Source organism: Petromyzon marinus, chromosome 26, assembly GCF_048934315.1.
Source record: "Petromyzon marinus isolate PM22_M1 ecotype Great Lakes invasive population chromosome 26, UKy_Petmar_22M1.pri1.0, whole genome shotgun sequence".
Classification (NCBI taxonomy): Eukaryota; Metazoa; Chordata; class Hyperoartia; order Petromyzontiformes; family Petromyzontidae; genus Petromyzon; species Petromyzon marinus.
Window position 1 is genome coordinate 8556481 of NC_133692.1, and position 25845 is coordinate 8582325.

The 25845-nt window shown below is 39.1% G+C and overlaps 1 protein-coding gene and 33 non-coding genes across 40 annotated transcripts in view; 33 read left to right on the plus strand and 1 right to left on the minus strand.

The window, feature by feature from the left end:
* The window catches only part of MYO15A (myosin XVA), a 197667-nt gene that overhangs the window by 30617 nt on the left and 141205 nt on the right, over window positions 1-25845 (minus strand). For all 7 annotated transcript variants that reach the window (XM_076069914.1, XM_076069911.1, XM_076069917.1 and 4 more), the window contains 2 exons: window positions 25101-25195; window positions 23739-23816 (listed from right to left, as the gene is read on the minus strand). In XM_076069914.1, coding sequence (XP_075926029.1) covers window positions 23739-23816; window positions 25101-25195 — 173 coding nt within the window. The remainder of the gene's footprint in view (window positions 1-23738; window positions 23817-25100; window positions 25196-25845) is intronic.
* On the plus strand, window positions 1542-1614 carry TRNAR-UCU (transfer RNA arginine (anticodon UCU)). Its single transcript has one exon. It is a non-coding gene; the product is annotated as a tRNA-Arg (tRNA).
* On the plus strand, window positions 1877-1949 carry TRNAR-CCU (transfer RNA arginine (anticodon CCU)). The gene has a single exon. It is a non-coding gene; the product is annotated as a tRNA-Arg (tRNA).
* TRNAR-CCU (transfer RNA arginine (anticodon CCU)) lies at window positions 2213-2285 on the plus strand. The gene has a single exon. It is a non-coding gene; the product is annotated as a tRNA-Arg (tRNA).
* On the plus strand, window positions 2885-2957 carry TRNAR-CCU (transfer RNA arginine (anticodon CCU)). Its single transcript has one exon. It is a non-coding gene; the product is annotated as a tRNA-Arg (tRNA).
* On the plus strand, window positions 4054-4126 carry TRNAR-UCU (transfer RNA arginine (anticodon UCU)). Its single transcript has one exon. It is a non-coding gene; the product is annotated as a tRNA-Arg (tRNA).
* TRNAR-CCU (transfer RNA arginine (anticodon CCU)) lies at window positions 4389-4461 on the plus strand. The gene has a single exon. It is a non-coding gene; the product is annotated as a tRNA-Arg (tRNA).
* On the plus strand, window positions 4725-4797 carry TRNAR-CCU (transfer RNA arginine (anticodon CCU)). Its single transcript has one exon. It is a non-coding gene; the product is annotated as a tRNA-Arg (tRNA).
* On the plus strand, window positions 5398-5470 carry TRNAR-CCU (transfer RNA arginine (anticodon CCU)). The gene has a single exon. It is a non-coding gene; the product is annotated as a tRNA-Arg (tRNA).
* Window positions 5734-5806, plus strand: TRNAR-CCU (transfer RNA arginine (anticodon CCU)). The gene has a single exon. It is a non-coding gene; the product is annotated as a tRNA-Arg (tRNA).
* TRNAR-CCU (transfer RNA arginine (anticodon CCU)) lies at window positions 6407-6479 on the plus strand. The gene has a single exon. It is a non-coding gene; the product is annotated as a tRNA-Arg (tRNA).
* Window positions 7573-7645, plus strand: TRNAR-UCU (transfer RNA arginine (anticodon UCU)). The gene has a single exon. It is a non-coding gene; the product is annotated as a tRNA-Arg (tRNA).
* On the plus strand, window positions 7909-7981 carry TRNAR-CCU (transfer RNA arginine (anticodon CCU)). The gene has a single exon. It is a non-coding gene; the product is annotated as a tRNA-Arg (tRNA).
* TRNAR-CCU (transfer RNA arginine (anticodon CCU)) lies at window positions 8581-8653 on the plus strand. Its single transcript has one exon. It is a non-coding gene; the product is annotated as a tRNA-Arg (tRNA).
* Window positions 9772-9844, plus strand: TRNAR-CCU (transfer RNA arginine (anticodon CCU)). Its single transcript has one exon. It is a non-coding gene; the product is annotated as a tRNA-Arg (tRNA).
* TRNAR-CCU (transfer RNA arginine (anticodon CCU)) lies at window positions 10798-10870 on the plus strand. The gene has a single exon. It is a non-coding gene; the product is annotated as a tRNA-Arg (tRNA).
* On the plus strand, window positions 11135-11207 carry TRNAM-CAU (transfer RNA methionine (anticodon CAU)). Its single transcript has one exon. It is a non-coding gene; the product is annotated as a tRNA-Met (tRNA).
* Window positions 11464-11536, plus strand: TRNAR-CCU (transfer RNA arginine (anticodon CCU)). Its single transcript has one exon. It is a non-coding gene; the product is annotated as a tRNA-Arg (tRNA).
* On the plus strand, window positions 12680-12752 carry TRNAR-CCU (transfer RNA arginine (anticodon CCU)). Its single transcript has one exon. It is a non-coding gene; the product is annotated as a tRNA-Arg (tRNA).
* TRNAR-CCU (transfer RNA arginine (anticodon CCU)) lies at window positions 13017-13089 on the plus strand. Its single transcript has one exon. It is a non-coding gene; the product is annotated as a tRNA-Arg (tRNA).
* Window positions 14043-14115, plus strand: TRNAR-CCU (transfer RNA arginine (anticodon CCU)). The gene has a single exon. It is a non-coding gene; the product is annotated as a tRNA-Arg (tRNA).
* Window positions 14380-14452, plus strand: TRNAM-CAU (transfer RNA methionine (anticodon CAU)). The gene has a single exon. It is a non-coding gene; the product is annotated as a tRNA-Met (tRNA).
* Window positions 14709-14781, plus strand: TRNAR-CCU (transfer RNA arginine (anticodon CCU)). Its single transcript has one exon. It is a non-coding gene; the product is annotated as a tRNA-Arg (tRNA).
* TRNAR-CCU (transfer RNA arginine (anticodon CCU)) lies at window positions 15571-15643 on the plus strand. Its single transcript has one exon. It is a non-coding gene; the product is annotated as a tRNA-Arg (tRNA).
* TRNAR-CCU (transfer RNA arginine (anticodon CCU)) lies at window positions 15900-15972 on the plus strand. Its single transcript has one exon. It is a non-coding gene; the product is annotated as a tRNA-Arg (tRNA).
* Window positions 16762-16834, plus strand: TRNAR-CCU (transfer RNA arginine (anticodon CCU)). Its single transcript has one exon. It is a non-coding gene; the product is annotated as a tRNA-Arg (tRNA).
* On the plus strand, window positions 17098-17170 carry TRNAR-CCU (transfer RNA arginine (anticodon CCU)). Its single transcript has one exon. It is a non-coding gene; the product is annotated as a tRNA-Arg (tRNA).
* Window positions 17710-17782, plus strand: TRNAR-UCU (transfer RNA arginine (anticodon UCU)). The gene has a single exon. It is a non-coding gene; the product is annotated as a tRNA-Arg (tRNA).
* TRNAR-CCU (transfer RNA arginine (anticodon CCU)) lies at window positions 18379-18451 on the plus strand. Its single transcript has one exon. It is a non-coding gene; the product is annotated as a tRNA-Arg (tRNA).
* Window positions 19276-19348, plus strand: TRNAR-UCU (transfer RNA arginine (anticodon UCU)). The gene has a single exon. It is a non-coding gene; the product is annotated as a tRNA-Arg (tRNA).
* On the plus strand, window positions 19612-19684 carry TRNAR-CCU (transfer RNA arginine (anticodon CCU)). Its single transcript has one exon. It is a non-coding gene; the product is annotated as a tRNA-Arg (tRNA).
* TRNAR-UCU (transfer RNA arginine (anticodon UCU)) lies at window positions 20221-20293 on the plus strand. The gene has a single exon. It is a non-coding gene; the product is annotated as a tRNA-Arg (tRNA).
* On the plus strand, window positions 20890-20962 carry TRNAR-CCU (transfer RNA arginine (anticodon CCU)). The gene has a single exon. It is a non-coding gene; the product is annotated as a tRNA-Arg (tRNA).
* Window positions 21787-21859, plus strand: TRNAR-UCU (transfer RNA arginine (anticodon UCU)). Its single transcript has one exon. It is a non-coding gene; the product is annotated as a tRNA-Arg (tRNA).

The following is a 25845-nucleotide window of genomic DNA, read 5'->3' on the forward strand; positions in this document are numbered from 1 at the left end:
GGGATTGTGGGTTTGAGTTCCAACTGGGGTAGCTGAGCAAATAATGTACGTTTTGTAAGGTGAAGATTTAGTCAACATGTGGTCAATACGCTAAGTTTACGAATCGGATAATGTAAAACATCATGCCACTGTGCCTTCAGAAGAGAGTTATAAATCAGTGGACGTTGGTGACAATTATCAACATGGATAAAGCAGAGGGGACGAAAGGTGAAAATACATATCCATTTTTATGTTGTGAGTTTATTTAAGAAGTCTGTACATAAGCCAGGTTTTCATCATTCTACATGTAGGCCCCGTGGCCTAATGGATAAGGCATTGCCCTCCTAAGCTAGGGATTGTGAGTTCGAGTCCCACCTGGCGTAGCTAAACAACAAATATGCATTTTCTAAGGTGAAGATTTATTCCACATGCGGATCATTCCAATAAGTTTACTAATCTGATAATATAATACATCATGCCACTGTGCCTTTAGAAGAGATTTAAATCAGTGTACGTTGGTGACAATTATCAACATTGATTAAGTAGAGCGGACAAAAGGGGAAAATACATTTCCATTTTAATAATTAATGTCAGGTTGTTTAAGAAGTCTGCAATCAGCCAGGTTTTCATCATGCTGCATGTCGCCCCAGTGGACTAATGGATGAGGCACTGGTCTCCTAAGCCAGGGATTGTGGGTTTGAGTCCCACCTGGTGGTAGCTGAGAACAAGGTGTTCATTTTGTAACATCAAGATGTCAAGTTTACAAATCGGATCATGAAAAGCAACATGGCACTGTGCCTTCACAAGAGAGATTTAAATGAGTGTACGTTGGTGACAATTATCAACATTGATTAAGTAGAGAGGACAAAAGGGTAAAATACATATCCATCTTTATAATTATTGTGAGTTTATTTAAGAAGTCTGCACAAAAGTCAGGTTTTCATCATGCTGTACGTAGCCCCTGTGGCCTAATGGATAAGTCACTGGCCTCCTAAGCCAGGGATTGTGGGTCGAGTCCCACCGGGGTAGCGGAGCTGTGAATGTGCATTTTGTAAGGTGAAGATTTATTCAACCTGTGGCCATTACACTAAGTTTATGAATCTGAAGAGTTTTAAATAGGCGTAATTTTGTGACAATTATCAACCTTGATTGAGTAGAGGACAAAAAGGGGAAAATACATATCCATTTTTACGTTGTGAGTTTATTTAAGACGTCTGTACATAAGCCAGGTTTTCATCATTCTGCATGTATCCCCTTTGGCCTAATGGATAAGGCACTGGCCTCCAAACCTAGGGATTGTGGGTTTAAGTCCCACCTGGTGGTAGTTGAGAAAAAGTTGTTCATTTTGTAACATACAAATGTTAAGTTTATGAATCTGACAATGAAAATCGAATGTGACACTGTGCCTACAGAAGAGAGTTTAAAAAATATATATTTGTTGACAATTATCAACATTGATGAAGCAGAGCGGACAAAAGAAGAAAATATGTAACCATTTTAATAATAATTGAGTGAATTTAGAATGTCTGCCCATTAGCAAGGTTTTCATCATGCAGCATGTAGCCCCAGTGGCCTAATGGATAAGGCACTGGCCTTCTAAGCCAGGGATTGTGGGTTCGAGTCCCACCTGGGGTAGCTGGGCAACAAATATACATTTTGTAAGGTGAAGATTTATTCCACATGCGGTCATTCCACTAAGTTTACGAATCGGATAGTGTAAAACATCATGCCACTGTGCCTTCAGAAAAGAGTTATAAATCAGTGTACGTTGGTGACAATTATCAACATTGACTAAGTAGAGCGGACAAAAGGGGAAAATACATATCCATTTTTATAATTATTGTGAGTTTATTTTAAAAATCTGCACAAAAGTCAGGTTTTCGACATGCTATACATAGCCCCTGTGGCCTAATGGATAAGGCACTGGCCTCCTAAGCCAGGGATTGTGGGTTCGAGTCCCACCTGGGGTAGCTTAAACAATAAATATACATTTTATAAAGTGAAGATTTATTCCACATGCAGTCATTCCACTAAGTTTACTAATCTGATAATATAATACATCATGCCACTGTGCCTTTAGAAGAGGTATTTAAATCAGTGTACGTTGGTGACAATTATCAACATTGATTAAGTAGAGCGGACAAAAGGGGAAAATACATATCCAATTTTATAATTATTGTGAGTTTATTTAAGAAATCTGCACAAAAGGCAGGTTTTCATCATGCTATACGTAGCCCCTGTGGCCTAATGGATAAGGCACTGGCCTCCTCAGCCAGGGATTGTGGGTTCGAGTCCCACCAGGGGTAGCGGAGCTGTGATTGTGCATTTTGTAAGGTGAAGATATGTTCCACATGTGGGCATTACGCTGAGTTTACGAATCTGATAATATAAAACATCATGCCACTGTGCCTATAGAAGAGAGTTTTAAATCAGTGTAATTTTGTGACAATTATCAACATTGATTAAGTAGAGAGGATAAAAAGGGACTGGCCTCCTAAGCCAGGGATTGTGGGTTTGAGTTCCAAATGGGGTAGCTGAGCAATGAATGTACGTTTTGTAAGGTGAAGATTTAGTCAGCATGTGGTCATTACGCGAAGTTTACGAATCGGATAATGTAAAACATCATGCCACTGTGCCTTCAGAAGAGAGTAATAAATCAGTGGACGTTGGTGACAATTATCAACATGGATAAAGCAGAGGGGACGAAAGGGGTAAATATACATCAATTTCTTTTTTTTATTATTGTGAGTTTAAATTTCGATTTAAAGCTTTCATGACTGCAGGGATTCATATTCTTGGTTCTTTCGGTAAGTCACGTAGAAGGGACTTTACCGAAAGAACCAAGAATATTGTGAGTTTATTTAAGGAGTCTACACATTAGCCAGGTTTTAATAAAGTATATGTAGCCCCAGTGGCCTAATGGATAAGGCACTGGCCTCCTAAGCCAGGGATTGTGGGTTCGAGTCCCACCTGGGGTAGCTTATACAATAAATATACATTTTATAAGGTGAAGATTTATTCCACATGCAGTCATTCCACTAAGTTTACTAATCTGATAATATCATACATCATGCCACTGTGCCTTTAGAAGAGATATTTAAATCAGTGTACGTTGGTGACAATTATCAACATTGATTAAGTAGAGCGGGGAAAATACATATCCATTTTTAGAATTATTGTGAGTTTATTTAAGAAGTCTGCCAAAAGTCAGGTTTTCATCATGCTTTACGTACCCCCTGTGGCCTAATGGATAAGGCACTGACCTCCTAAGGCAGGGATTGTGGGTTCGAGTCCCACCGGGGGTAGCGGAGCTGTGAATGTGAATTTTGTAAGGTGAAGATTTATTCCACACGTGGGCATTATGGTAAGTTTACGAATCTGATCATATAAAACATCATGGCACTGTGCCTATAGAAGAGAGTTTTAAATCAGTGTAATTTTGTGACAATCATCAACATTGATTAAGTAGAGAGGATAAAAAGGGACTGGCCTTCTAAGCCAGGGATTGTGGGTTTGAGTTCCTACCTGGGGTAGCTGAGGAACAAATGTCTATTAGTAAGGTGAAGATTTATTCAACATGTGGTCATTACACAAAGTTTATTAATCTGAAGAGAGTTTTAAATAGGCGTAATTTTGTGACAATTATCAACATTGATTAAGTAGAGGACAAAAAGGGGAAAATACATATCCATTTTTATGTTGTGAGTTTATTTAAGACGTCTGTACATAAGCCAGGTTTTCATCATTCTACATGCATCCGCTGTGGCCTAATGGAGAAGGCACTGGCCTCCTAACCTGGGGATTGTGGGTTTGAGTCCCACCTGGTGGTAGTGGAGAAAAACTTGCCCATTTCGTAACATATAAATGTTAAGTTTATGAATCTGACAATGAGAATCGAATGTGACACTGTGCCTACAGAAGAGAGTTTAAAAAAATATATATTTGGTGACAATTATCAACATTTATAAAAGAAAGCAGAGCAGACAAAAGAAGAAAATATGTAACCAATTTAATAATTATTGAGTGAATTTAGAATGTCTGCCCATTAGCAAGGTTTTCATCATGCAGCATGTAGCCCCAGTGGCCTAATGGATAAGGTACTGGCCTTCTAAGCCAGGGATTGTGGGTTCGAGTCCCACCTGGGGTAGCTGAGCAACAAATGTACATTTTGTAAGGTGAAGATTTATTCCACATGCGGTCATTCCACTAAGTTTACGAATCGGATAGTGTAAAACATCATGCCACTGTGCCTTCAGAAAAGAGTTATAAATCAGTGTACGTTGGTGACAATTATCAACATTGACTAAGTAGAGCGGACAAAAGGGGAAAATACATATCCATTTTTATAATTATTGTGAGTTTATTTTAAAAATCTGCACAAAAGTCAGGTTTTCGACATGCTATACATAGCCCCTGTGGCCTAATGGATAAGGCACTGGCCTCCTAAGCCAGGGATTGTGGGTTCGAGTCCCACCTGGGGTAGCTTAAACAATAAATATACATTTTATAAAGTGAAGATTTATTCCACATGCAGTCATTCCACTAAGTTTACTAATCTGATAATATAATACATCATGCCACTGTGCCTTTAGAAGAGGTATTTAAATCAGTGTACGTTGGTGACAATTATCAACATTGATTAAGTAGAGCGGACAAAAGGGGAAAATACATATCCAATTTTATAATTATTGTGAGTTTATTTAAGAAATCTGCACAAAAGGCAGGTTTTCATCATGCTATACGTAGCCCCTGTGGCCTAATGGATAAGGCACTGGCCTCCTAAGCCAGGGATTGTGGGTTCGAGTCCCACCAGGGGTAGCGGAGCTGTGATTGTGCATTTTGTAAGGTGAAGATATGTTCCACATGTGGGCATTACGCTGAGTTTACGAATCTGATAATATAAAACATCATGCCACTGTGCCTATAGAAGAGAGTTTTAAATCAGTGTAATTTTGTGACAATTATCAACATTGATTAAGTAGAGAGGATAAAAAGGGACTGGCCTCCTAAGCCAGGGATTGTGGGTTTGAGTTCCAAATGGGGTAGCTGAGCAATGAATGTACGTTTTGTAAGGTGAAGATTTAGTCAGCATGTGGTCATTACGCGAAGTTTACGAATCGGATAATGTAAAACATCATGCCACTGTGCCTTCAGAAGAGAGTAATAAATCAGTGGACGTTGGTGACAATTATCAACATGGATAAAGCAGAGGGGACGAAAGGGGTAAATATACATCAATTTCTTTTTTTTTATTATTGTGAGTTTAAATTTCGATTTAAAGCTTTCGTGACTGCAGGGATTCATATTCTTGGTTCTTTCGGTAAGTCATGTAGAAGGGACTTTACCGAAAGAACCAAGAATATTGTGAGTTTATTTAAGGAGTCTACACATTAGCCAGGTTTTAATAAAGTATATGTAGCCCCAGTGGCCTAATGGATAAGGCACTGGCCTCCTAAGCCAGGGATTGTGGGTTCGAGTCCCACCTGGGGTAGCTTATACAATAAATATACATTTTATAAGGTGAAGATTTATTCCACATGCAGTCATTCCACTAAGTTTACTAATCTGATAATATAATACATCATGCCACTGTGCCTTTAGAAGAGGTATTTAAATCAGTGTACGTTGGTGACAATTATCAACATTGATTAAGTAGAGCGGACAAAAGGGGAAAATACATATCCAATTTTATAATTATTGTGAGTTTATTTAAGAAATCTGCACAAAAGGCAGGTTTTCATCATGCTATACGTAGCCCCTGTGGCCTAATGGATAAGGCACTGGCCTCCTAAGCCAGGGATTGTGGGTTCGAGTCCCACCAGGGGTAGCGGAGCTGTGATTGTGCATTTTGTAAGGTGAAGATATGTTCCACATGTGGGCATTACGCTGAGTTTACGAATCTGATAATATAAAACATCATGCCACTGTGCCTATAGAAGAGAGTTTTAAATCAGTGTAATTTTGTGACAATTATCAACATTGATTAAGTAGAGAGGATAAAAAGGGACTGGCCTCCTAAGCCAGGGATTGTGGGTTTGAGTTCCAAATGGGGTAGCTGAGCAATGAATGTACGTTTTGTAAGGTGAAGATTTAGTCAGCATGTGGTCATTACGCGAAGTTTACGAATCGGATAATGTAAAACATCATGCCACTGTGCCTTCAGAAGAGAGTAATAAATCAGTGGACGTTGGTGACAATTATCAACATGGATAAAGCAGAGGGGACGAAAGGGGTAAATATACATCAATTTCTTTTTTTTTATTATTGTGAGTTTAAATTTCGATTTAAAGCTTTCGTGACTGCAGGGATTCATATTCTTGGTTCTTTCGGTAAGTCACGTAGAAGGGACTTTACCGAAAGAACCAAGAATATTGTGAGTTTATTTAAGGAGTCTACACATTAGCCAGGTTTTAATAAAGTATATGTAGCCCCAGTGGCCTAATGGATAAGGCACTGGCCTCCTAAGCCAGGGATTGTGGGTTCGAGTCCCACCTGGGGTAGCTTATACAATAAATATACATTTTATAAGGTGAAGATTTATTCCACATGCAGTCATTCCACTAAGTTTACTAATCTGATAATATCATACATCATGCCACTGTGCCTTTAGAAGAGATATTTAAATCAGTGTACGTTGGTGACAATTATCAACATTGATTAAGTAGAGCGGGGAAAATACATATCCATTTTTAGAATTATTGTGAGTTTATTTAAGAAGTCTGCCAAAAGTCAGGTTTTCATCATGCGTTACGTACCCCCTGTAGCCTAATGGATAAGGCACTGACCTCCTAAGGCAGGGATTGTGGGTTCGAGTCCCACCGGGGGTAGCGCAGCTGTGAATGTGAATTTTGTAAGGTGAAGATTTATTCCACACGTGGGCATGATGGTAAGTTTACGAATCTGATCATATAAAACATCATGGCACTGTGCCTATAGAAGAGAGTTTTAAATCAGTGTAATTTTGTGACAATCATCAACATTGATTAAGTAGAGAGGATAAAAAGGGACTGGCCTTCTAAGCCAGGGATTGTGGGTTTGAGTTCCTACCTGGGGTAGCTGAGGAACAAATGTCTATTAGTAAGGTGAAGATTTATTCAACATGTGGTCATTACACAAAGTTTATTAATCTGAAGAGAGTTTTAAATAGGCGTAATTTTGTGACAATTATCAACATTGATTAAGTAGAGGACAAAAAGGGGAAAATACATATCCATTTTTATGTTGTGAGTTTATTTAAGACGTCTGTACATAAGCCAGGTTTTCAGCATTCTACATGCATCCGCTGTGGCCTAATGGAGAAGGCACTGGCCTCCTAACCTGGGGATTGTGGGTTTGAGTCCCACCTGGTGGTAGTGGAGAAAAACTTGCCCATTTCGTAACATATAAATGTTAAGTTTATGAATCTGACAATGAGAATCGAATGTGACACTGTGCCTACAGAAGAGAGTTTAAAAAATATATATTTGGTGACAATTATCAACATTTATAAAAAAGCAGAGCAGACAAAATAAGAAAATATGTAACCAATTTAATAATTATTGAGTGAATTTAGAATGTCTGCCCATTAGCAAGGTTTTCATCATGCAGCATGTAGCCCCAGTGGTCTAATGGATAAGGTACTGGCCTTCTAAGCCAGGGATTGTGGGTTCGAGTCCCACCTGGGGTAGCTGAGCAACAAATGTACATTTTGTAAGGTGAAGATTTATTCCACATGCAGTCATTCCACTAAGTTTACTAATTTGATAATATAATACATCATGCCACTGTGCCTTTAGAACTGATATTTAAATCAGTGTACGTTGGTGACAATTATCAACATTGATTAAGTAGAGCGGACAAAAGGGGAAAATACATATTCATTTTTATAATTATTGTGAGTTTATTTAAGAAGTCTGCACAAAAGTCAGGTTTTCATTCATGCGATATGTAGCCCCTGTGGCCTAATGGATAAGGCACTGGCCTCCTAAGCCAGGGATTGTGGGTTCGAGTCCCACCGGGGGTAGCGGAGCTGTGATTGTGCATTTTGTAAGGTGAAGATATGTTCCACATGTGGGCATTATGGTAAGTTTACGAATCTGATCATATAAAACATCATGCCACTGTGCCTATAGAAGAGAGTTTTAAATCAGTGTAATTTTGTTACAATTATCAACATTGATTATGTAGAGAGGATAAAAAGGGACTGGCCTCCTAAGCCAGGGATTGTGGGTTTGAGTTCCAACTGGGGTAGCTGAACAATGAATGCACGTTTTGTAAGGTGAAGAATTAGTCAGCATGTGGTCATTACGCGAAGTTTACGAATCGGATAATGTAAAACATCATGCCACTGTGCCTTCAGAAGAGAGTAATAAATCAGTGGACGTTGATGACAATTATCAACATGGATAAAGCAGAGGGGACGAAAGGGGTAAATATACATCAATTTCTTTTTTATTATTGTGAGTTTAAATTTCGATTTAAAGCTTTCGTGACTGCAGGGATTCATATTCTTGGTTCTTTCGGTAAGTCACGTAGAAGGGACTTTACCGAAAGAACCAAGAATATTGTGAGTTTATTTAAAAAGAGTCTACACATTAGCCAGGTTTTAATAAAGTATATGTAGCCCCAGTGGCCTAATGGATAAGGCACTGGCCTCCTAAGCTGGGGATTGTGGGTTCGAGTCCCACCTGGGGTAGCTTATACAATAAATATACATTTTATAAGGTGAAGATTTATTCCACATGCAGTCATTCCACTAAGTTTACTAATCTGATAATATCATACATCATGCCACTGTGCCTTTAGAAGAGATATTTAAATCAGTGTACGTTGGTGACAATTATCAACATTGATTAAGTAGAGCGGGGAAAATACATATCCATTTTTAGAATTATTGTGAGTTTATTTAAGAAGTCTGCCAAAAGTCAGGTTTTCATCATGCTTTACGTACCCCCTGTGGCCTAATGGATAAGGCACTGGCCTCCTAAGTCAGGGATTGTGGGGTCGAGTCCCACCGGGGGTAGCGGAGCTGTGAATGTGCATTTTGTAAGGTGAAGATTTATTCCACATATGGGCATTACGCTAAGTTTACGAATCTGATAAAATAAAACATCATGCCACTGTGCCTATAGAAGAGAGTTTTAAATCAGTGTAATTTTGTGATAATCATCAACATTGATTAAGTAGAGAGGATAAAAAGGGACTGGCCTTCTAAGCCAGGGATTGTGGGTTTGAGTTCCTACCTGGGGTAGCTGAGGAACAAATGTCTATTAGTAAGGTGAATATTTATTCAACATGTGGTCATTACACAAAGTTTATGAATCTGAAGAGAGTTTTAAAAAGGCGTAATTTTCTGACAATTATCAACATTGATTAAGTAGAGGACAAAAAGGGGAAAATACATATCCATTTTTATAATTATTGTGAGTTTATTTCAGAAGTCTGTACATAAGCCAGATTTTCATCATGCTACAGGCAGCCCCAGTGGCCTAATGAATAAAGGACTGGCCTCCTAAGCCAGGGATTGTGGGTTTGTAGTTCCAACTGGGGTAGCTGAGCAATGACTGTACGTTTTGTAAGGTGAAGATTTAGTCAACATGCGGTCATTACGCGAAGTTTACGAATCGGATAGTGTAAAACATCATGCCACTGTGCCTTCAGAAAAGAGTTATAAATCAGTGTACGTTGGTGACAATTATCAACATTGATTAAGTAGAGCGGACAAAAGGGGAAAATACATATCCATTTTTATAATTATTGTGAGTTTATTTAAGAAATCTGCACAAAAGTCAGGTTTTCATCACACTATATGTAGCCCCTGTGGCCTAATGGATAAGGCACTGGCCTCCTAAGCCAGGGATTGTGGGTTCGAGTCCCACCGGGGGTAGCAGAGCTGTTAATGTGAATTTTGTAAGGTGAAGATTTGTTCCACATGTGGGCATTACGCTGATTTTACGAATCTGATAATATAAAACATCATGCCACTGTGCCTATAGAAGAGAGTTTTAAATCAGTGTAATTTTGTGACAATTATCAACATTGATTAAGTAGAGAGGATAAAAAGGGACTGGCCTCCTAAGCCAGGGATTGTGGGTTTGAGTTCCAACTGGGGTAGCTGAACAATGAATGTACGTTTTGTAAGGTCAAGATTTAGTCAACAGGTGGTCATTACACGAAGTTTACGAATCGGATAATGTAAAACATCATGCCACTGTGCCTTCAGAAAAGAGTTATAAATCAGTGGACGTTGGTGACAATTATCAACATGGATAAGGCTGAGGGGACGAAAGGGGTAAATATACATCAATTTCTTTTTTTTATTATTGTGAGTTTAAATTTCGATTTAAAGCTTTCGTGACTGCAGGGATTCATATTCTTGGTTCTTTCGGTAAGTCACGTAGAAGGGACTTTACCGAAAGAACCAAGAATATTGTGAGTTTATTTAAGGAGTCTACACGTAAGCCAGGTTTTAATAAAGTATATGTAGCCCCTGTGACCTAATGGATAAGGCACTGGCCTCCTAAGCCAGGGATTGTGGGTTCGAGTTCCACTGGGGGTAGCAGAGCTGTGAATGTGCATTTTGTAAGGTGAAGATTTGTTCCACATGTGGGTATTCCACATGTGGGCATTCCACATATGGGAATTACGAATCTGATAATATGAAACATCATGCCACTGTGCCTTTAGAAGAGCGTTTTAAATCAGTGTACTTTGGTGACAATTATCAACATTGATTAAGTAGAGCGGACGAAAGGGGAAAATACATATCCATTTTTATAATTATTGTGAGTTTATTTAAGAAGTCTACACAAAAGTCAGGTTTTCATCATGCTATACGTAGCCCCTGTGGCCTAATGGATAAGGCACTGGCCTCCTAAGCCAGGGATTGTGGGTTCGAGTCCCACCGGGGGTAGCTTAAGCAATAAATATACATTTTATAAGGTGAAGATTTATTCCACATGCAGTCATTCCACTAAGTTTACGAATCTGATAATATAATACATCATGCCACTGTGCCTTTAGAAGAGATATTTAAATCAGTGTACGTTGGTGACAATTATCAACATTGATTAAGTAGAGCGGACAAAAGGGGAAAATACATATCCATTTTTATAATTATTGTGAGTTTATTTAAGAAGTCTGCACAAAAGTCAGGTTTTCATTCATGCTATACGTAGCCCCTGTGGCCTAATGGATAAGGCACTGGCCTCATAAGCCAGGGATTGTGGGTTCGAGTCCCACCTGAGGTAGCTTAAACAATAAATATACATTTTATAAGGTGAAGATTTATTCCACATGCAGTCATTCAACTAAGTTTACTAATCTGATAATATAATTCATCATGCCACTGTGCCTTTAGAAGAGATATTTAAATCAGTGTACGTTGGTGACAATTATCAACATTGATTAAGTAGAGAGGGGAAAATACATATCCATTTTTATAATTATTGTGAGTTTATTTAAGAAGTCTGCACAAAAGTCAGGTTTTCATTCATGCTATACGTAGCCCCTGTGGCCTAATGGATAAGGCACTGGCCTCCTAAGCCAGGGATTGTGGATTCGAGTCCCACCGGGGGTAGCGAAGCTGTGAATGTGAATTTTGTAAGGTGAAGATTTATTCCACATGTGGGCATCACGGTAAGTTTACGAATCTGATAATTTAAAACATCATGCCACTGTGCCTATAGAAGAGAGTTTTAAATCAGTGTAATTTTGTGACAATTATCAACATTGATTAAGTAGAGAGGGTAAAAAGGGACTGGCCTCCTAAGCCAGGGATTGTGGGTTTGACTTCCAACTGGGGTAGCTGAGGAACAAATGTCTATTAGTAAGGTGAAGATTTATTCAACATGTGGTCATTACACAAAGTTTATGAATCTGAAGAGTTTTAAATAGGCGTAATTTTGTGACAATTATCAACATTGATTAAGTAGAGAGGATAAAAAGGGACTGGCCTCCTAAGCCAGGGATTGTGGGTTTGAGTTCCAACTGGGGTAGCTGAGCAATGAATGTATGTTTTGTAAGGTGAAGATTTAGTCAACATGTGGTCATTACGCGAAGTTTACGAATCGGATAATGTAAAACATCATGCCACTGTGCCTTCAGAAGAGAGTTATAAATCAGTGGACGTTGGTGACAATTATCAACATGGATAAAGCAGAGGGGACGAAAGGGGTAAATATACATCAATTTCTTTTTTAATTATTGTGAGTTTAAATTTCGATTTAAAGCTTTCGTGATTGCAGGGATTCATATTCTTGGTTCTTTCGGTAAGTCACGTAGAAGGGACTTTACCGAAAGAACCAAGAATATTGTGAGTTTATTTAAGGAGTCTACACTTAAGCCAGGTTTTAATAAAGTATATGTAGCCCCTGTGACCTAATGGATAAGGCACTGGCCTCCTAAGCCAGGGATTGTGGGTTCGAGTTCCACTGGGGGTAGCAGAGCTGTGAATGTGCATTTTGTAAGGTGAAGATTTGTTCCACATGTGGGTATTCCACATGTGGGCATTCCACATATGGGAATTACGAATCTGATAATATGAAACATCATGCCACTGTGCCTTTAGAAGAGCGTTTTAAATCAGTGTACTTTGGTGACAATTATCAACATTGATTAAGTAGAGCGGACGAAAGGGGAAAATACATATCCATTTTTATAATTATTGTGAGTTTATTTAAGAAGTCTACACAAAAGTCAGGTTTTCATCATGCTATACGTAGCCCCTGTGGCCTAATGGATAAGGCACTGGCCTCCTAAGCCAGGGATTGTGGGTTCGAGTCCCACCGGGGGTAGCTTAAGCAATAAATATACATTTTATAAGGTGAAAATTTATTCCACATGCAGTCATTCCACTAAGTTTACTAATCTGATAATATAATACATCATGCCACTGTGCCTTTAGAAGAGATATTTAAATCAGTGTACGTTGGTGACAATTATCAACATTGATTAAGTAGAGCGGACAAAAGGGGAAAATACATATCCATTTTTATAATTATTGTGAGTTTATTTAAGAAGTCTGCACAAAAGTCAGGTTTTCATTCATGCTATATGTAGCCCCTGTGGCCTAATGGATAAGGCACTGGCCTCCTAAGCCAGGGATTGTGGGTTCGAGTCCCACCGGGGGTAGTGGAGCTGTTAATGTGAATTTTGTAAGGTGAAGATTTGTTCCACATGTGGGCATTACGCTGAGTTTACAAATCTGATAATATAAAACATCATGCCACTGTGCCTATAGAAGAGAGTTTTAAATCAGTGTAATTTTGTGACAATTATCAACATTGATTAAGTAGAGAGGATAAAAAGGGACTGGCCTCCTAAGCCAGGGATTGTGGGTTTGAGTTCCAACTGGGGTAGCTGAACAATGAATGTACGTTTTGTAAGGTCAAGATTTAGTCAACAGGTGGTCATTACACGAAGTTTACGAATCGGATAATGTAAAACATCATGCCACTGTGCCTTCAGAAAAGAGTTATAAATCAGTGGACGTTGGTGACAATTATCAACATGGATAAGGCTGAGGGGACGAAAGGGGTAAATATACATCGATTTCTTTTTTTTATTATTGTGAGTTTAAATTTCGATTTAAAGCTTTCGTGACTGCAGGGATTCATATTCTTGGTTCTTTCGGTAAGTCACGTAGAAGGGACTTTACCGAAAGAACCAAGAATATTGTGAGTTTATTTAAGGAGTCTACACGTAAGCCAGGTTTTAATAAAGTATATGTAGCCCCTGTGACCTAATGGATAAGGCACTGGCCTCCTAAGCCAGGGATTGTGGGTTCGAGTTCCACTGGGGGTAGCAGAGCTGTGAATGTGCATTTTGTAAGGTGAAGATTTGTTCCACATGTGGGTATTCCACATGTGGGCATTCCACATATGGGAATTACGAATCTGATAATATGAAACATCATGCCACTGTGCCTTTAGAAGAGCGTTTTAAATCAGTGTACTTTGGTGACAATTATCAACATTGATTAAGTAGAGCGGACGAAAGGGGAAAATACATATCCATTTTTATAATTATTGTGAGTTTATTTAAGAAGTCTACACAAAAGTCACGTTTTCATCATGCTATACGTAGCCCCTGTGGCCTAATGGATAAGGCACTGGCCTCCTAAGCCAGGGATTGTGGGTTCGAGTCCCACCGGGGGTAGCTTAAGCAATAAATATACATTTTATAAGGTGAAGATTTATTCCACATGCAGTCATTCCACTAAGTTTACTAATCTGATAATATAATACATCATGCCACTGTGCCTTTAGAAGAGATATTTAAATCAGTGTACGTTGGTGACAATTATCAACATTGATTAAGTAGAGCGGACAAAAGGGGAAAATACATATCCATTTTTATAATTATTGTGAGTTTATTTAAGAAGTCTGCACAAAAGTCAGGTTTTCATTCATGCTATACGTAGCCCCTGTGGCCTAATGGATAAGGCACTGGCCTCATAAGCCAGGGATTGTGGGTTCGAGTCCCACCTGAGGTAGCTTAAACAATAAATATACATTTTATAAGGTGAAGATTTATTCCACATGCAGTCATTCAACTAAGTTTACTAATCTGATAATATAATTCATCATGCCACTGTGCCTTTAGAAGAGATATTTAAATCAGTGTACGTTGGTGACAATTATCAACATTGATTAAGTAGAGAGGGGAAAATACATATCCATTTTTATAATTATTGTGAGTTTATTTAAGAAGTCTGCACAAAAGTCAGGTTTTCATTCATGCTATACGTAGCCCCTGTGGCCTAATGGATAAGGCACTGGCCTCCTAAGCCAGGGATTGTGGGTTCGAGTTCCACCGGGGGTAGCGAAGCTGTGAATGTGAATTTTGTAAGGTGAAGATTTATTCCACATGTGGGCATCACGGTAAGTTTACGAATCTGATAATTTAAAACATCATGCCACTGTGCCTATAGAAGAGAGTTTTAAATCAGTGTAATTTTGTGACAATTATCAACATTGATTAAGTAGAGAGGGTAAAAAGGGACTGGCCTCCTAAGCCAGGGATTGTGGGTTTGACTTCCAACTGGGGTAGCTGAGGAACAAATGTCTATTAGTAAGGTGAAGATTTATTCAACATGTGGTCATTACACAAAGTTTATGAATCTCAAGAGTTTTAAATAGGCGTAATTTTGTGACAATTATCAACATTGATTAAGTAGAGAGGATAAAAAGGGACTGGCCTCCTAAGCCAGGGATTGTGGGTTTGAGTTCCAACTGGGGTAGCTGAGCAATGAATGTATGTTTTGTAAGGTGAAGATTTAGTCAACATGTGGTCATTACGCGAAGTTTACGAATCGGATAATGTAAAACATCATGCCACTGTGCCTTCAGAAGAGAGTTATAAATCAGTGGACGTTGGTGACAATTATCAACATGGATAAAGCAGAGGGGACGAAAGGGGTAAATATACATCAATTTCTTTTTTAATTATTGCGAGTTTAAATTTCGATTTAAAGCTTTCGTGATTGCAGGGATTCATATTCTTGGTTCTTTCGGTAAGTCACGTAGAAGGGACTTTACTGAAAGAACCAAGAATATTGTGAGTTTATTTAAGGAGTCTACACTTAAGCCAGGTTTTAATAAAGTATATGTAGCCCCAGTGGCCTAATGGATAAGGCACTGGCCTCCTAAGCCAGGGATTGTGGGTTCGAGTCCCACCTGGGGTAGCTTATACAATAAATATACATTTTATAAGGTGAAGATTTATTCCACATGCAGTCATTCCACTAAGTTTACTAATCTGATAATATAATACATCATGCCACTGTGCCTTTAGAAGAGATATTTAAATCAGTGTACGTTGGTGACAATTATCAACATTGATTAAGTAGAGAGGGGAAAATACATATCCATTTTTATAATTATTGTGAGTTTATTTAAGAAGTCTGCACAAAAGTCAGGTTTTCATTCATGCTATACGTAGCCCCTGTGGCCTAATGGATAAGGCACTGGCCTCCTAAGCCAGGGATTGTGGGTTCGAGTCCCACCGGGGGTAGCGAAGCTGTGAATGTGAATTTTGTAAGGTGAAGATTTATTCCACATGTGGGCATCACGGTAAGTTTACGAATCTGATAATTTAAAACATCATGCCACTGTGCCTATAGAAGAGAGTTTTAAATCAGTGTAATTTTGTGACAATTATCAACATTGATTAAGTAGAGAGGGTAAAAAGGGACTGGCCTCCTAAGCCAGGGATTGTGGGTTTGACTTCCAACTGGGGTAGCTGAGGAACAAATGTCTATTAGTAAGGTGAAGATTTATTCAACATGTGGTCATTACACAAAGTTTATGAATCTGAAGAGTTTTAAATAGGCGTAATTTTGTGACAATTATCAACATTGATTAAGTAGAGAGGATAAAAAGGGACTGGCCTCCTAAGCCAGGGATTGTGGGTTTGAGTTCCAACTGGGGTAGCTGAGCAATGAATGTATGTTTTGTAAGGTGAAGATTTAGTCAACATGTGGTCATTACGCGAAGTTTACGAATCGGATAATGTAAAACATCATGCCACTGTGCCTTCAGAAGAGAGTTATAAATCAGTGGACGTTGGTGACAATTATCAACATGGATAAAGCAGAGGGGACGAAAGGGGTAAATATACATCAATTTCTTTTTTAATTATTGTGAGTTTAAATTTCGATCTAAAGCTTTCGTGATTGCAGGGATTCATATTCTTGGTTCTTTCGGTAAGTCACGTAGAAGGGACTTTACCGAAAGAACCAAGAATATTGTGAGTTTATTTAAGAAGTCTACACGTAAGCCAGGTTTTAATAACGTATATGTAGCCCCAGTGGCCTAATGGATAAGGCACTGGCCTCCTAAGCCAGGGATTGTGGGGTCGAGTCCCACCTGGGGTAGCTTATACAATAAATATACATTTTATAAGGTGAAGATTTATTCCACATGCAGTCATTCCACTAAGTTTACTAATCTGATAATATAATACATCATGCCACTGTGCCTTTAGAAGAGATATTTAAATCAGTGTACGTTGGTAACAATTATCAACATTGATTAAGTAGAGCGGACAAAAGGGGAAAATACATATTCATTTTTATAATTATTGTGAGTTTATTTAAGAAGTCTGCACAAAAGTCAGGTTTCATTCATGCTATACGTAGCCCCTGTGGCCCAATGGATAAGGCACTGGCCTCCTAAGCCAGGGATTGTGGGTTCGAGTCCCACCGGGGGTAGCAGAGCTGTGAATGTGAATTTTGTAAGGTGAAGATTTATTCTCAACCTGTGGTCATTACACAAAGTTTATGAATCTGGAGAGTTTTAAATAGGCGTAATTTTGTGACAATTATCAACCTTGATTGAGTAGAGGACAAAAAGGGGAAAATACATATCCATTTTTACGTTGTGAGTTTATTTAAGACGTCTGTACATAAGCCAGGTTTTCATCATTCTACATGTATCCCCTTTGGCCTAATGGATAAGGCACTGGCCTCCTAACCTAGGGATTGTGGGTTTACGTCCCACTTGGTGGTAGGTGAGAAAAAGTTGTTCATTTTGTAACATAAAAATGTTAAGTTTATGAATCTGACAATGAGAATCGAATGTGACACTGTGCCTACAGAAGAGAGTTAAAAAAAATATTTGGTGACAATTAGCAACCTTTATAAAAAAAGAGCAGAGCGGACAAAAGAAGAAAATATATAACCATTTTAATAATAATTGAGTGAATTTAGAATGTCTGCCCATTAGCAAGGTTTTCGTCATGCAGCATGTAGCCCCAGTGGCCTAATGGATAAGGTACTGGCCTTCTAAGCCAGGGATTGTGGGTTCGAGTCCCACCTGGGGTAGCTGAGCAACAAATGTACATTTTGTAAGGTGACGATTTATTCCACATGTGGTCATTACACTAAGTTTACGAATCTGATAATATAAAACATCATGCCACTGTGCCTGTAGAAGAGAGTTTTAAATCAGTGTAATTTTGTGACAATTATCAACATTGATTAAGTAGAGAGGATAAAAAGGGACTGGCCTCCTAAGCCAGGGATTGTGGGTTTGAGTTCCAACTGGGGTAGCTGAGCAATGAATGTACGTTTTGTAAGGTGAAGATTTAGTCAACATGTGGTCATTACGCGAAGTTTACGAATCGGATAATGTAAAACATCATGCCACTGTGCCTTCAGAAAAGAGTTATAAATCAGTGGACGTTGGTGACAATTATCAACATGGATAAGGCAGAGGGGACGAAAGGGGTAAATATACATCAATTTCTTTTTTTATTATTGAGTTTAAATTTCGATTTAAAGCTTTCGTGACTGCAGGGATTCATATTCTTGGTTCTTTCGGTAAGTCACGTAGAAGGGACTTTACCGAAAGAACCAAGAATATTGTGAGTTTATTTAAGAAGTCTACACATAAGCCAGGTTTTAATAAAGTGTATGTAGCCCCAGTGGCCTAATGGATAAGGCACTGGCCTCCTAAGCCAGGGATTGTGGGTTCGAGTCCCACCTGGGGTAGCTAAGCAATACATATCCTTTTATAAGGTGAAGATTTATTCCACATGCAGTCATTCCAGTAAGTTTACTAATCTGATAATATAATACATCATGCCACTGTGCCTTTAGAACTGATATTTAAATCAGTGTACGTTGGTGAGAATTATCAACATTGATTAAGTAGAGCGGGGAAAATACATATCCAATTTTATAATTATTGTGAGTTTATTTAAGAAGTCTGCACAAAAGTCAGGTTTTCATCATGCTATACGTAGCCCCTGTGGCCTAATGGATAAAGCACTGGCCTCCTAAGCGAGGTATTGTGGGTTTGAGTCCTGCCTGGGTTAGGTGCATGAAACTTCGGCTTTTAGTGACATGAAGATTCACTCTTATCCAGCAGTGAATCGAAAAAGAAATGACTAAATCATGGCTGATGGTGATTAATTAATTTCACCATTATTGGGCTAATTAATTGATAATTACTCATGTATTGCTATTTCAGTTGGTAATAAAAAAGTAAAATATCTCATTTGATCCCATGTTTATCTTGCGCCTAACTTTGAAATTTAACTTGATAATGTAAGCATCATGCAGCCCTTGACTCTGGAAACACATTCCAAAAGCTTTGATTTAATTGAGTTATCATTCTGAACTTCAAGTTATTAGAAAAAATGTTGACAGGAAATGAAACGTGAAAAGAAGTAAAATGAACAACGCTAATTACGATACAACATTTAGGAAAAAGTACGATACAATTTTCATGGATCTCATATTCTACGACATATCTTAGTATAGTACTATAACGACAACTCTAACGAACAATTAATAACATTGTTCTTCACACAACCCCAGTGGCCTAATGGATAAGGCACTGGCCTTCTAAGCCAGGGATTGTGGGTTCGAGTCCCACCTGGGGTAGCTTATACAATAAATATACATTTTATAAGGTGAAGATTTATTCCACATGCAGTCATTCCACTAAGTTTACTAATCTGATAATATAATACATCATGCCACTGTGCCTTTAGAAGAGATATTTAAATCAGTGTATGTTGGTGACAATTATCAACATTGATTAAGTAGAGCAGACAAAAGGGGAAAATACATATTCATTTTTATAATTATTGTGAGTTTATTTAAGAAGTCTGCACAAAAGTCAGGTTTCATTCATGCTATACGTAGCCCCTGTGGCCTAATGGATAAGGCACTGGCCTCCTAAGCCAGGGATTGTGGGTTCGAGTCCCACCGGGGGTAGCAGAGCTGTGAATGTGAATTTTGTAAGGTGAAGATTTATTCAACCTGTGGTCATTACACAAAGTTTATGAATCTGGAGAGTTTTAAATAGGCGTAATTTTGTGACAATTATCAACCTTGATTGAGTAGAGGACAAAAAGGGGAAAATACATATCCATTTTTACGTTGTGAGTTTATTTAAGACGTCTGTACATAAGCCAGGTTTTCATCATTCTACATGTATCCCCTTTGGCCTAATGGATAAGGCACTGGCCTCCTAACCTAGGGATTGTGGGTTTAAGTCCCACTTGGTGGTAGTTGAGAAAAAGTTGTTCATTTTGTAACATATAAATGTTAAGTTTATGAATCTGACAATGAGAATCGAATGTGACACTGTGCCTACAGAAGAGAGTTAAAAAAATATTTGGTGACAATTAGCAACCTTTATAAAAAAAGAGCAGAGCGGACAAAAGAAGAAAATATATAACCATTTTAATAATAATTGAGTGAATTTAGAATGTCTGCCCATTAGCAAGGTTTTCGTCATGCAGCATGTAGCCCCAGTGGCCTAATGGATAAGGTACTGGCCTTCTAAGCCAGGGATTGTGGGTTCGAGTCCCACCTGGGGTAGCTGAGCAACAAATGTACATTTTGTAAGGTGACGATTTATTCCACATGTGGTCATTACACTAAGTTTACGAATCTGATAATATAAAACATCATGCCACTGTGCCTGTAGAAGAGAGTTTTAAATCAGTGTAATTTTGTGACAATTATCAACATTGATTAAGTAGAGAGGATAAAAAGGGACTGGCCTCCTAAGCCAGGGATTGTGGGTTTGAGTTCCAACTGGGGTAGCTGAGCAATGAATGTACGTTTTGTAAGGTGAAGATTTAGTCAACATGTGGTCATTACGCGAAGTTTACGAATCGGATAATGTAAAACATCATGCCACTGTGCCTTCAGAAAAGAGTTATAAATCAGTGGACGTTGGTGACAATTATCAACATGGATAAGGCAGAGGGGACGAAAGGGGTAAATATACATCAATTTCTTTTTTTATTATTGAGTTTAAATTTCGATTTAAAGCTTTCGTGACTGCAGGGATTCAGATTCTTGGTTCTTTCGGTAAGTCACGTAGAAGGGACTTTACCGAAAGAACCAAGAATATTGTGAGTTTATTTAAGAAGTCTACACATAAGCCAGGTTTTAATAAAGTGTATGTAGCCCCAGTGGCCTAATGGATAAGGCACTGGCCTCCTAAGCCAGGGATTGTGGGTTCGAGTCCCACCTGGGGTAGCTAAGCAATACATATCCTTTTATAAGGTGAAGATTTATTCCACATGCAGTCATTCCAGTAAGTTTACTAATCTGATAATATAATACATCATGCCACTGTGCCTTTAGAACTTATATATAAATAAGTGTACGTTGGTGAGAATTATCAACATTGATTAAGTAGAGCGGGGAAAATACATATCCAATTTTATAATTATTGTGAGTTTATTTAAGAAGTCTGCACAAAAGTCAGGTTTTCATCATGCTATACGTAGCCCCTGTGGCCTAATGGATAAAGCACTGGCCTCCTAAGCGAGGTATTGTGGGTTTGAGTCCTGCCTGGGTTAGGTGCATGAAACTTCGGCTTTTAGTGACATGAAGATTCACTCTTATCCAGCAGTGAATCGAAAAAGAAATGACTAAATCATGGCTGATGGTGATTCATTAATTTCACCATTATTGGGCTAATTAATTGATAATTACTCATGTATTGCTATTTCAGTTGGTAATAAAAAAGTAAAATATCTCATTTGATCCCATGTTTATCTTGCGCCTAACTTTGAAATTTAACTTGATAATGTAAGCATCATGCAGCCCTTGACTCTGGAAACACATTCCAAAAGCTTTGATTTAATTGAGTTATCATTCTGAACTTCAAGTTATTAGAAAAAATGTTGACAGGAAATGAAACGTGAAAAGAAGTAAAATGAACAACGCTAATTACGATACAACATTTAGGAAAAAGTACGATACAATTTTCATGGATCTCATATTCTACGACATATCTTAGTATAGTACTATAACGACAACTCTAACGAACAATTAATAACATTGTTCTTCACACAACCCCAGTGGCCTAATGGATAAGGCACTGGCCTTCTAAGCCAGGGACTGTGGGTTCGAGTCCCACCTGGGGTGATGTTTTTTTTTCTATCAACAATCCTCCAATAAAGTACATTTTAACATGAGAGAAAAAAAATTCGCTCCACTTCAACCTTGTGGATTCAATAATTCGGTACTCGGAGATGGGTTTCCAATAAGCGTGGATTTGGTTCCTCCATAGGGTATAGAATCAATGGGAATATTCTATTGAAGTGGAACAAATTCGTTACCCAATGTAGCAGGACTGCTCAATAGTGGCTTCAGAATTCTTGATCACAGGAGACAAAGTAAACACTGCTTATCTGAACTTTCATAAATGTAAAAAACACACTGAATTCATATGGCAGTGTAATGATAAAATGAGATTATTAAAACAAAATGATCATTATTATTATTATGATTGATGCAACGTATACTGTGACACAACTTCGGGGTGAGTGGGCATTTAAACACCTTCCATTGCAGGAGTCATTTAGCATTTTTCACAAAATTCATGTGCACCAACCACTGCAATGATCTCTGCATTTTACAAAACAAAATGTTATTTGACAAGACGATGATCACAGTTAACTAGGCAACTTTCTAATCTCTTATCTTACCACATCCTCTAATTCAAGTGTGTAATTATGAAAAGTGTGACTCACTCTTTACCCATAACACAAATAACCAGAGTACTAATCAATGTTAATATTATGGGATTTTCTGAATAAACATCGATGACTTGGTTGCAGTTCATGAAATGCTCTACACTTGAGACCCTGATTTTTCTTTTAGGTCAGAGCTACGATTTAATCCCAGGATCTCAGCATAGATGCCTTTGTGTTGTGCTTTGGTTATAATATGTATGTATTGCTGCGCCAATGAACATGTCTTTGGCTATCACTCATTAGGGAAGTTTTTTTCCCACCTTCAACGATATTTACGCCGTGACAAAACTAACATCTTAAAGGCAACGCAAGTGAGAGTGAAAAACTTCTGTTTATGCACTTTAGTTCTTAAGTGATTAAATACAGTGATTTTCCTAGTCATTACGTTATTAAGGCCAGGTTGTGTTCCTTAGTTAATAAGCTATCATATCCAGACTATTCCTTAGTTATTACTTCATTCTAGCCATAATTTACTCCTTAAACCAACGGCAATTAATGAAACCGGTACCTGCTTACACAAATGCTGCTGGTTAATATTGGTCTGAAAAGCCAGTAGGCCGATAAACTCCAAAGATTGTATTTATATGTGGAGATGGGGAACTATTTCATGTGGATGATGTAGAATTGAGAGACTCCAATGACCGATAGACTGGTAGCCAGGAGGTGGCAGTACAACACGTGGGAAAGTCGTGTGGGACCTATGAGTGTCATTACCTTTCGTGTGCACATCTTCCCCCAGCTACTCTGGTTTATTTCCACGCACGAAACGCTTCTTAAAATTGAATAATCAGACATCCCAATTGAGTGCAAATTCACAGCTATTTTGTTCATCCACTTCTGGATGAGGGCCTCCCCACGCCGTGCATGTTGCAGGGAGCCGTTAGGTGTGGAATGGTGAAGGCGGTGAACAGAGACATTGGAGCATAACAGGCCAGTATGACAATGTATTTTTCTGCACTGCCCTCTACTGCCCACCACGTAAACCTGGCAGTAGCCTACAATAACCCCATGTGCCCATCCAAACAAAGATCAATACTTCCATAATAGAGATCAATACTAACATAATAGAGATCAATACTGTCTCGCGTCTGAAATATACGGATATTAGGTGAATTTCAGGTGACTAGTCAGTGAGGCGTTCCTGGATAGATAGATAAATACATAAATTGCATCACAAATGTTAACTCTATAATGGGGTTATCTCATGCTTTAGTTGTGTGTGTTCTTGTTGCTACTGTTTCTCCATGGTGATGGTGCCACACACTCACCGAATTGGTCTTGATTTTCACGTGGCGCTCAATGGCTCCTGGGAGGAGGATGAGCTGCCGCTTGGAGTTTCTCCCGGCCTGAAACACACACACACAGGGTGAGGCGAAGCAGCGACTGGGTGCCACCACCACACCATGCAAGGCACCAGGACAGGACAAATATCATAAACAAAATCATGCATTGTTGAGAGCATTATGGGTACAAATCATATTTGAGCAAATCTCCATTCTGTCTCCACATTTCAATAAAATGTGTGTCAGGCTAGCAGCCTATCGGCTTCCCAGACTAATACAATTCGACAGCATTCGATTAAGCAAGCAAACTGGACCATAGGTCGATGATGGGACTAAAACAATATTTGATTTATTTGTGGAGAATGAGAATGGATGTAGATGAAGTCATTAAGGAGTATCTATATCAGCTGGGATCAGTAGAGACACTACATGCTTTTTTTTGTTTCCGTTCACATTGATAAATATATTTTCCCCAACTTGATCTTCGTGGTGACATTAGTGTCATGTCAAGAGACAAATAATCTATTAAAATACTCTGCAGAGCAGAGAGCCTACTGAAGCCAATATTATATAAGTACTTCTGAGATCCTTTCAAGTGAACTCTGGTCCACACGCTTTCCCACTCACCCTGCTACTGAGAGTAACATTCATTGCGTGGCAGTAATACTGATATTTTTACATCTCACATGGGGAATTTTTCCAAGTAATGTGCAAAACCAACTTTAATGATTACATATATATCGTAATTGGTGAACATGCTGAGCCCATCCACGCACTATACTTGAAAATCTGAATTATCACACGCACCGGCGTCGATTTCAACCCAGCTCAGTGCTCTGATCTCTGATCCATCTGGCAAACTCAGTTTGCATCCTTCTTCATTAATCATAACCATTAATGCACAGTAATACGCGGGTTTTTTTTCTTAATCTGCATCTGCCTTTTGACATAATGGTTGTACATCATACTGTGGCATGCCAAGGTAGTCACATGAAAGACCATTCATTGCCTGATATTCTTCAAAGGCATACCTAACACAACCAGTCGATTCAGTTCAGTGGCGTAGCATGTTTGGCATGAGATCTGGTTCAAGAATGACATGAAATGGGGCCCCCTGTCAAATTCCCCCCCCCCCCAACCTCATCATAGCCCAGTGTCTTGGGCTCCTCCAAGCCGTGCGCGACAGTGCAGTTGCACCCCCTGCACAATTGATAGCTACGCGATTTTGCTTGCATCAGCTGTGCAAGTGAGTGGTTTGCTCCCTTACTCAATCATTCACTCACTCACTCACTCGCACGCACGCCGCACGCCCTTCTTCCTGTGTGTGCAAGGGTGTCTGGTCGTTACCACCAAGGCCTTGAGCTCCATGCTGGACGGCAGCTGAGTGCGCCCGCCCACCTGCAGCGTGCGCCGCAGGTGCTGTTCACACACTCGCGCCATCCCTGCCGAGACAGCAGCAATGCGTACACGGCACGCACGTGAGGCCAGGTTGGAGGGCGAGCCACCGCTCTATAGGCAACATGCATACCTCGTTTTCCACCGTAAAACAGAGCTGTACTGGGAACGTGCCAAGCCAACTTAGCATGGCTCATGAGGCGCCAGATTGTTTTTCGACCACGGATGCTGAACCACCGCAACGGAATATCAGGCGATATTCATAGTTGATGCCGTGTCCTCATAGCGTACTGATCTACCGAGCACATCATGAGCCGCACCCCTGGACCTGCATGGCCCAGAGCCAGTTTCAGATGCCTTGAGAGGCCAGCGTATCATGGTTTGGTTCTGGCACGGTACAGCAAATAGGCAGTGAAATATCACTAGTAACGTGAGGGCCCTGTGCTGGCTCAGCTTTGGTGTGCCAGTGGAAAAAAGGTAACAATTGTTGACATACACAAACAGAGACAGTTTAACACGTAGGCTTTCGTGATCAATATCATCCATAAAAGAGGTTTTTGGGTTAGATCGCGTACATTTAAATGTCGCGTTAAACCTAACAACCTCTATTATGGACAACGAGAGACAGTTACCATACCACCAGACTACTTTTGCACAGTCACATCATCACTTTAAGATGTTTTTCTTGTTCATGTTT